This window comes from Salvia splendens, chromosome 13 (genome assembly GCF_004379255.2).
Source record: "Salvia splendens isolate huo1 chromosome 13, SspV2, whole genome shotgun sequence".
In the NCBI taxonomy this organism is placed as follows: Eukaryota; Viridiplantae; Streptophyta; class Magnoliopsida; order Lamiales; family Lamiaceae; genus Salvia; species Salvia splendens.
In genome coordinates this window covers 19,879,260-19,889,862 of record NC_056044.1, presented here as the reverse complement: position 1 = coordinate 19,889,862, position 10,603 = coordinate 19,879,260, and the positions used below count along the sequence as shown (strand labels likewise).

Sequence of the window (10,603 nt, the reverse complement as noted above, 5' to 3'; positions counted from 1 at the left end):
TATCTGAATCTGAAGTTCGGATAGCCTAACTGGTCCATCCTCACGAGCGACTTCAAATACCGAGGCGCTGAATCTGCATCAAAGAAGGTGATGGCAGGGGTATGGACCCCCAACCTGCCAAAAAATCGGCTGCCCGGTTGCCCTCTCGGTAGATGTGAGAGAACATGACCTGCAGATGTGCGATCAAAGTGCGAATGTGAGCCATGTGGTGCCTCACATCCGCCGCTCCTCCGCGTCCTGAAGTGAACACCGCAACCACTGCCGCTACATCCATCTCGACCCAAACGTGCGAGGAGAACTGCATAGCCAATGTCAGCCCGTGAAGAAGAGCTAAAAGCTCCGCCTCGAAGGCCGACCCAGCTACGAGAGGCGTACAAAAGGCCCCCAAGAGAGAACCGTCTGAGCCCCGAACCACTTCCCCGCCGCCAGCCTGTCCCGTCGAGGTGATAAAGGCCCCATCGGTGTTCAGCTTCACCCAAGGATCGTCGGGTGGATGCCATAGCACTTGCAGTGACCGTAGAACTCGCCGGTGAGGAGGAGCTAAAGGCATGAAGTCAACGGCCGGGGCGCAACCGCGCCAATGAAGGGGGACTAGCACGCCCTCCGCCACCAAGATCCGCAGGTGCCGAATGTTGTTCTCCAAGGCATTTTGAGCCTTACTATGCTCGCATACTTTATTGATTTGCTTTGGTTGTGATACCCCATTTTTGTCAAAAAATGACAAAAAAACAATCTCTGCAATATATCATTATGAATATCAGATGTAGTTCACTATAAAGAGTGCTATACTTCACTATAATCACAAAAATACTTCACTATATATCATGTATACTTACCGCATTTCCAGGTATGCCACCATATTTGATTAATACGTCCTCATCGTCAGCATTCTTCGAATTGTCAATCACCACTATACTTTTAGTACTAAATCTGAAGCATATGGTATAGTAATGTTCTACAGCACATATTGGAAAGAACACCTACATAGATAATAATAATAATTTCAGAATAAAAACAATTAGTAATATAACAAAGAATCAATTGTGTTCAGTATTTACCAAATCTACATCGTCCCATTTGAAATACGGAATTTGTTCAACCTCAGTTTGTAAATTATCACAGAATCTATCAAATAGAGTCATGAGGTCGACCCCATAAGGCCGGTCAACAATTGTATACAGCTGAAAGATGAGACAAGTCAAATCCGGATGGAAATAATTGAAAATGATAGGTTCTGGGAATAAAATGATAGTTTCAGTGGGTAAAATGATAAACTTACTAGTTGCACTTGATATAATTATAGTTGCACTTGATAAAATGATGGTTTCAGGGGATAAAATAATACTTTGACTTTATATAATGACATAAATCGTTTAACACACTGAAATCTTTTGTGTATTAGGAGAGAAACTTCCTGATGCTGCTGCTGATGAAGAAGATAGACAAGCATATATATAATCATGCTTTATAATGAACATATACCATGCAATTTATTTTTCAAAATTTATATTATTCTTACGGATGTGTATGTTGTGAAAAAGAGGCGCCTTGATGAAGATAGAGCCATGTATCCTTCCATATTATTCAAATAAGAAGCCCATGCACTGATCACACCAACTTCTATTAGCGTACATGGCAATAGTGAACATAATTCTCTTTTTGTTACCGTTATGACATTATCATCATACACTATGGCGTCCCTGTTCAAATATGTGTGTGTGTTAGCACATCTTTTGTATATTTTTCTTCTAAATCAGAACTATAATATAAATCTTACTCATTTGATTCATATGTTGTCATAATCCTCAAAAAGATTTGTGACTCCTTCAAGGTAAACTTGGTTTTGGCCTGGACCATCCTCTCCATTTGTTCAATCCTAGCAGTTGCTTGTCAGGGTAAGAATGATATGAAAACTTCACTATATAAGACATATAGTTCACTTCATGTTTGTTAAAAGTGTTGGTGAATGGATGAGATATATCATTGCTTAACACTTACCATGTCTGGATTGTAAACTACTATTTCGGTTGAGGGATTATAATCATTTGTCTCCTGCAAATAGTGAAATGTGATATAACATAAGAATAAAAACTCAAAAAAGTAAATAAATTGTTTCCCAAATCTTAAACGTACTGGTTTCTTTCCCAAGTTAATATCAGGCAAAATTGATGTGCCTTCATTCACTAATTTGCATTTTTCATCATGGGCTTCCATCATTTTTTCCATAAGCTGAATCCATTCTGGATCATCTTCTTGATCCTCTTCCATAGCTTGTGTCATGTTTTCAATTGGCTTAGACACAGCTTGGTCCCCTTGATCAACCTCCACACCAACCATCTTTAGTGCATTTATAGCTGCAACTTTGAAGCAATTGGTGTCATTGGTATTTGCTGGAGCATCCTTTATATACCTCATCATTTTACTAATAGCATCTGCAGCCTCCCTAATTGAACTTTTAATTTCATCACACGAAGGAACTTTATAACTAATATCTTTAACACTCTTTCCTTTATCATGTTTCTTTCTGGCAAGCATTTCTTCTTCATCGTTGGTTTGTGACCTCCCACGCTTTGAAGCTGGAAGACATACAAAAAAAGTGGTCAAATTAATGAAGACACACTTAATATAGCTCAAAATTATTCACTGAGATACTAAATAATGATAAACTTCTTCGCATAAACCGCTGATTTAGAATCTAAAAACCGCTGAGTTAGGATATGGAACAAGGTATGTATTGATGATACAAAACCAAGTATGAAGTAAATTCGAAGAAAATTCATCATGCTGTCATATGTAACTATAAATCTACACTAAAAAATAATAGAATCTAAAAAAAAGGATAATCGCAGGCAAAATGATAAAATCGAGCAAAAACAAAAGTGAAATAAGTAAAAAACTTCATCCAACCTTCCTTCGATGATCCTTGAGCGTTTTTCGACGTCATATTACAGAATTTGGATGGATTTACCTTCGAAACTGAAGAAACTACGGTTTGAATGCGATCGAAGAGTTTGGAAGCGATTCGAAGCGATTCGAAGGGTTTGAGTGTTAGAGAAATTAAATTTAGCGTCTAGTTCACGTTTTCTATCGACGCGCCAATTTGAAAATGAAATGACAATTTTGCCCTTATATATTTTATAAACAAAAGTATCATTTTATCAATTCAAAGTATCAGTCTATCAGTCAGAAATATCATTTTATCAGCTCAGAGTATCATTCTATCCGGCAAAACTATGATTTTGTCAACTCAGAGTATTATTCTATCGGCAAAAGTATCATTTTATCAACTCAGAGTATCATTCTATCAGTCAAAACTATCATTTTATGCAGTAAATCTAACAATTATAAACAAAAGTATCATTTTATCAACTCAAAGTATCATTCTATCAGTCAGAAATATCATTTTATCGGCTGCAAGTATCATTTTGTCATTTTATAGGTTAGAAATATGATTTTATCTACTGCGAGTAACATTTATCATTTTATAAACTCAGAGTATCATTCTATCCGGCAAAACTATTATTTTATATAGTAAACCTAACATTTATAAGCCAAAAGTATCATTTTATCAACTTAAAGTATCATTCATCCGGCAAAACTATCATTTTATAATTTTTATGTCATTTTATCAGCTTATATGCCATTTCTTCAGCTTATATATCATTTTATAAGGTTAGATTATCATTTTATCAGGTTAAAGTTTCATTTTATGACGAATGCATCATTTTATAAACAAAAGTATCATTTTATCAATTCAAAGTATCATTCTATCAGTCAGAAATATCATTTTATCGGCTCAGAGTATCATTTTGTCATTTTATCCCGCAAAATTCAGAGTATCATTCTATCGGCAAGAGTATCATTTTATCAACTCAAAGTATCATTCTATCAGTTAAAACTATCATTTTATGCAGTAAATCTAACATTTATAAACAAAAGTATCATTTTATCAGCTCAAAGTATCATTCTATCAGTCAAAACTATCATTTTATGCAGTAAATCTAACATTTATAAACAAAAGTATCATTTTATCAACTCAAAGAATCATTCTATCAGTCAGAAATATCATTTTATCGGCTGCAAATATAATTTTGTCATTTTATCCGGCAAAACTATGATTTTGTCAAGTCAGAGTATCATTCTATCGGTAAAAGTATCATTTTATCAATTCAGAGTATCATTATATCAGTCAAAACTATCATTTTATGCAGTAAATCTAACATTTATAAACAAAAGTATCATTTTATTAACTCAAAGTATCATTCTATCAGTCAGAAATATCATTTTATCAGCTGCAAGTTTCATTTTGTAATTTTATAGGTTAGAAATATGATTTTATCTACTGCGAGTAACATTTATCATTTTATAAACTGAGAGTATCATTCTATCCGGCAAAACTATCATTTTATATAGTAAACCTAACATTTATAAGTCAAAAGTATCATTTTATCAACTTAAAGTATCATTCTATCCGTCAAAACTATCATTTTATCATTTTTATGTCATTTTATCAGCTTATATGCCATTTCTTCAGCTTATATATCATTTTATAAGGTTAGATTATCATTTTATTAGGTTAAAGTTTCATTTTATGACGAATGTATCATTTTATAAACAAAAGTATCATTTTATCAACTCAAAGTATCATTCTATCAGTCAAAACTATGATTTTATGCAGTAAATCTAACATTTATAAACAAAAGTATCATTTTATCAACTTAAAGTATCATTCTATCAGTTAGAATTATCATTTTATCGGCTGCAAGTATCATTTTGTCATTTTATCCGGCAAAACTATGATTTTGTCAAGTCAGAGTATCATTCTATCGACAAAAGTATCATTTTATCAACTCAGAGTATCATTCTATCAGTCAAAACTATCATTTTATGTAGTAAATCTAACATTTATAAACAACAGTATCATTTTATAAACTCAAAGTATCATTCTATCAGTCAGAAATATCATTTTATCGGCTGCAAGTATCATTTTGTCATTTTATAAGTTAGAAATATGATTTTATCTTCTGCGAGTAACATTTATCATTTTGTAAACTCAGAGTATCATTCTATCCGGCAAAACTATCATTTTATATAGTAAACCTAACATTTATAAGCCAAAACTATCATTTTATCAACTTAAAGTATCATTCTATCCGGCAAAACTATCATTTTATCATTTTTATGTCATTTTATCAGCTTATATGCCATTTCTTCAGCTTATATATCATTTTATAAGGTTCGACTATCATTTTATCAGGTTAAAGTTTCATTTTATGACGAATGTATCATTTTATAAACAAAAGTATCATTTTATCAATTCAAAGTATCATTCTATCAGTCAGAAATATCATTTTATCGGCTAAGAGTATCATTTTTTCATTTTATCCTACAAAATTCAGAGTATCATTCTATCGGCAAAAATATCATTTTATCAACTCAGAGTATCATTCTATCAGTCAAAACTATCATTTTATGCAGTAAATCTAACATTTATAAACAAAAGTATCATTTTATCAACTTAAAGTATCATTCTATCAGTCAGAAATATCATTTTATCGGCTGCAAGTATCATTTTGTCATTTTATAGGTTAGAAATATGATTTTATCTACTGCGAGTAACATTTATCATTTTATAAACTCAGGGTATCATTCTATCCGGCAAAACTATCATTTTATATAGTAAACCTAACATTTATAAGCCAAAAATATCTATCATTTTATCGGCTGAAATTATCATTTTATCGGCTGAAAGTATCAGTTTATATCAAATGGCTTCAATCTGCCTTCTCATTGAATCTACCACAATTTCTTGAATCATGATGACCCATCTCATGACATTTGCCACACCGTCGTTTTGGCTTATTTGCTTTCTTTATTGCACTCTCCCTCTTTGATACCCTGTCACTAGCCGATCCTTTGGTACGAACAACATCCGGAGGATGTACATCAATTACATCAGGTACTGCCATTCCATAAAAATTCTCAACCATCTTTTTCTTTTCAATGACTGAAGGTGTTGCACAATTTCCAAAGATATGTTCTTCCAAATCATCAAGACCAGCACATAACAAAGACAGATGATCCATACTTCCCACAGACTTTTGGACTAATCGATAAAAGTTGGAGAACAACTTTTTCTTAACTTCTTGCTTTTCATCCAAATCTGCAAGGTAAAAGATAACATTATTACAATAAATACTATCATTTCAATGAATGAAAAATAGAGTTTTTACAAATAAGGTTAAAATTGGAGCTCACGTTCAAATGGCAGTTGCTCCTTAAATGGTAGACCATGGGCTGCCTTTAGTAAAGAGCTCTTCAACCACCTTCGACCAAAATATTTCTCAGGAATGAGATTAGCAGACTTATTCTTCAACAAACAAAATATATGACAGCATAACAAACCAATTCTGGAAAACTTCTTACAACTACAGTCGAATGTGTCTTGCTTACAATCATACTTAACATCCCATGTTCTACCATATTGGTCCTTGACCTTATGCATCTTGATGTTATCCTCAACAGTTATCGAAACAATCTCACATACGCTACTTATTTCCTTTTATACATGTTTGAAAATAGAATCAGTGTAGATTGTAGATGCATGCTTCTCAATAGGCAATTGAGTTGACAAATCAGGAATAGTTGAGTAATCCAAGTAGTTCAATCGGTGAATTGGCATTCCTTTGATCTCCCACAGCACAGTTAAAGAAATTGATGAACTGTACAAGATTTGCACGAGGCTTTGTGTAGTTTTTAAAAAAGCTATTCTCGGATTCAGACATCTATGTAGTCCTAAGAAGCGACCCCATGGGAAAATCTCGAAAATAAGTAGGATCCCAGAATTCTCTATCTTCAAACATCGATCCAAACCAGTGGACGTCTTCTAATCCATATCGTTCCATAATATCATTCCATATTATATCAAACTCATCAGGCTATAACAAATCAGACCAAACACGTGCATTAATCTCTATTTTGAAATCTTCACTACCAAGCAAGGATTTGGGCAACTTATCTGACACCTTAACCATAATATGCCACATGCACCATCGGTGCCTTGTTTGTAAAAGTACTTGTTGAACATCAAGTTTCATCCCCCAATCTTGATCAGTGATAATCATTTTGGGTGCAACCCCCATACATCGAACAAAATAGCCAAACAACCAAGAATATGTGTCACGCCCGCATTTTCTAAGGATAGAAAACATGGTTGATCGCGACTAGGGAAGGATTAAAGAAGCGGGAAAGAAATAGGAAAACAACGCAACTCGACCATAGCTCGAAACAAATGGGAATAGCTCGAATAAAATCAGAGTATCTCAACAATCAACATTCAACAACTCAAAAATGAATATTACCTCAACGATACGAGAACTCAAAAGAAAGACAACTACTTAGCGGAAGCATTTCGAGAGAAGGAATATGCCACGTGTGAAGACATGACACATTCTAAACACTTAATTTCTTCAACGGTCTTGCTCAACACCCACCGCACCCGTCACGCTCAACCTGCAATTTTTAAAAGAAAAGCAGGGCTGAGTACTTGATGCACTCAGTGGACTCATGCCGAAAACATTTTATAAAAAGTATTTATCATGCCACCATTGAGTGACCTTGGGGTTTTAACTTTAGAAATCGCCCAAGACACTAAAATCATTTCCATCGTAAAACTCGTGACTGCAGTCATTTTCCCATAGATGTCTACCATATCTGATCCATTGATGACAAGGAATGTGGCCACATTCCAAGTCGCTAGACCGGCCGACCCAAAAGACGGCTCACGATCTCCATAGGTGTACACTAGCCTGAATAGGGACTCACTCCCTAGACAGACCCGAATTCGATTATCCATTGATGGCAAAAGCCACATCAGATAGGTTCCATAGAATAAAACAAAACACGGCATGACAAATATTCATATCATTTTCACATAAAAATATACTTAGGGCATTGCCCATATTTAAAAAGAAAGCCCACCTCGTTTGCTTAAGGCCTTAATTCGAAATTATTTTCCTTCCCTTGATATCACATCTCGCTTGCAAGGAATCGCCTTTAACATTTAAATAACACCTAAATCAACACATTAAATCAAGTAAATAAATAAGATGCATGCACCCTAATTAAAATCGTTTATCTCATTCCTTGGTTTTCGTTTATTCGGCGGCCGCCTAAAGTTCCTCCGTTGGCTCCTCGTATTTCCCCATTAAAACTTAGGTATTTCGATTAACTCCGGCCGTACAACTCAAAAACAAATCGGACTAAAAGTAGTACTTCTATTCACAAAGTAAAACACGCATGCTCCTAATCCCTTTTCTTAATTGAATTCCAATTAGTCCATAGCCCATACCAAATCATGGCCCAACAAAAGCATTAAAAAATATCCTAACACTTAAACTAAAGAAAAAAAAAGAGGCAGTAGCCAAAATATTGCCTGCCACCACACGTTTATACTCCCTTCACAGCAATGTATACCCACCTATTATTATATTTCCAAATCACCCATTTGCATAATGAAAAAAAAAAGAAAAAGAAAATACTAAGAGTGAACTACTCCCAGATTCGTCTTCTTCAATTTAATATAACCTCTCTCTCTCTAGTTCATCCTTTTCTTTGAATCTCCCTTACATAAAATCCACCATATAAAACACCAAACTCCTACCAATTCACAACAAAACAATTCCCCCAAGCAGGCTGAAATTCTCGTCTCTAACTTTTCTTCACAAAATTGATAATCTAGTTACTTCCCACCCCTCTCTCTCGTTCGCTGCTGCTACCGTCGACGGCGCCTCCGTTAGGTAAATCTCTCTTCCCCTCTTAATTCTAAGCTTTAATTCAAACTTTTATTCAATCAACTGTTTAATCTAAGAGAATTGAGGATTTAAACTGTTCAAGGGCTAAGATTTAATTCTAACAGAATCAAGACGAAAGCTTTGAGTGATTATGTGTTATCACGAGGATTTCCAAACGTGTGAATCATTGAATGGTATGCTGTGAAATCAGAATTTAGAGAGTTCAGAATTTGGGGAATTATACCTTCGCATAAAAGAATTTGTCAACAAACATGGAAATTGAAATCACGATCCTCTCAGATTTCAAACTCGTTGGAAGGAAGAAACTGCAGTGGCTTCTCTCTCAGTTCTCTCGCATCGCAGCGCCGCCGTGAGTCGCGGCAGCTGTTGCCGAACCGGACAGCCTTCGGTTCCGTATTCACCGGCTGTTATCCGCCGTCGCCGAGCCCGTGGACCACTCCGTCGTCATCTCTTCTCCCTCCATCCAATCTCTCTCAAAACACAGCGTCTGCCATCTCTTTCTCTAATTTCTAGCTCTCTGATTTTTTTTCTGGAATCGATTGATCTGATAAAATGTGGAGTCAGGGAGAGATATGTATAGGTATAAACCGATTTCATGAGATCATGGGGGGAGATAGAAACCGATTTGTTCCGGATTTTGTGGAACATAATAGTTGACGAGTGAAAAGTGGCATTCAATAGTGATTGGGCTGCAGATTTAAAGTGGGCTCATGAAGAGAAATAAAAAGATGATTTGGGCTTAAAATAAAGTTTCCTCTTTAAGTAATAAAGAAAATTGGGTTAGGAAAGGATAATGGTTTAAGCCCAAAATGTAAAATTCTTCTCTCGACAAAAGAAACAAGGTCGAAAATTTTTTAAGTGCACAAACGACGGTCCTTTCAAGAATACAATAAAAGGGTAGAAAAAGTCGGGGTGTTACAATCTACCCATCTTAACAAAAATTTCGTCCCGAAATTTGCTTGCGTCCTTCGAATAAAGAATTTCTCCATCATCTTGTCTTCCAAGCAGCTTCCTCATGTCGTTTAACATTGTAGTTAAAAGTCGTATAAACGTAATACCTCTGGCATGTCGTAAACGTCATTCTAGCAAAACATTGTAATAATCTGCGTGCTTCTCTGCCTGCTACGAAGGTTATCTCCATCGTATTGCCACTTTTAATAAATTACGCGAGATTAGACTATATTAAATTAAATCACGCACTCTGCATCATCCCTCCTTGTCTTGCACCCTCCTTTGCGTTTGAACTTCATTTCATCTTCGCTATCTTCCACTTCTTGAAATCTTCCTCGTATTCTTTTTGTTCTTGTCGTTCAGGGAAAACATAGGAAAGTAAAAATAGTTCACACATCAAGCTTGCTCCAACGTTTCACGCAATTCCAAGAAAAAGTTTCATGGTCCATCGGCCTCCATTTGCACTCTCGATCTCCTTGCCTCGTCGTGCCTTGACAAATTAGGGGTTCTGAGAGGACGAGATTTTGCACGCGTGTCGCAGGCGCGTGTCCCTTCCTATTCAACAATACTTATACGTTCCCACTTCCCAAAATACTATTAATTAGTATGTGGTAAGTCGGATGTCGATCCCACGAGGAATGGTCGTATCCGTTATGTATTTCAACACTTAAGAGTTTGGCGATGCCGCCACGCTTTAAATTAGGGGTGGGGACTGAACTACGAAATATAAATAACACTTAAACTAATGTGGGAACTAAGAGTGCGAATAAAATGCATTTAAAAGAAAGCATAAAAACTGGAACATAAACTGGGCAAGCTAATAAACTGGGCAAGCTAGC

At 35.5% G+C, this 10,603-nt stretch overlaps 1 protein-coding gene across 3 annotated transcripts; it reads right to left on the bottom strand.

Moving 5' to 3' along the window:
* Positions 1-429: 429 nt before the first annotated feature.
* LOC121763036 lies at positions 430-10,002 on the bottom strand. Of its 3 annotated transcripts, XM_042159090.1 has the most exons (9): positions 9,037-10,002; positions 7,981-8,053; positions 2,134-2,576; positions 1,999-2,052; positions 1,778-1,876; positions 1,520-1,700; positions 1,059-1,181; positions 837-980; positions 430-735 (listed from the first exon to the last, which is right to left on the bottom strand). In XM_042159090.1, exons 5-9 carry the CDS (start codon positions 1,864-1,866, stop codon positions 592-594), a joined length of 681 nt encoding a protein of 226 aa, XP_042015024.1. In that variant the 5' UTR covers positions 1,867-1,876; positions 1,999-2,052; positions 2,134-2,576; positions 7,981-8,053; positions 9,037-10,002; the 3' UTR covers positions 430-591. The 3 variants fall into 3 exon arrangements, 1 of the variants encoding a protein (XP_042015024.1); XR_006042333.1 differs by lacking the exons at positions 430-735; positions 837-980; positions 1,059-1,181; ... (2 more) ...; positions 1,999-2,052; positions 2,134-2,576 and adding an exon at positions 7,478-7,512 and having other exon boundaries at positions 9,037-9,999; XR_006042332.1 differs by lacking the exons at positions 430-735; positions 837-980; positions 1,059-1,181; ... (2 more) ...; positions 1,999-2,052; positions 2,134-2,576 and having other exon boundaries at positions 7,871-8,073.
* Between the last annotated feature and the right edge of the window lie 601 nt (positions 10,003-10,603).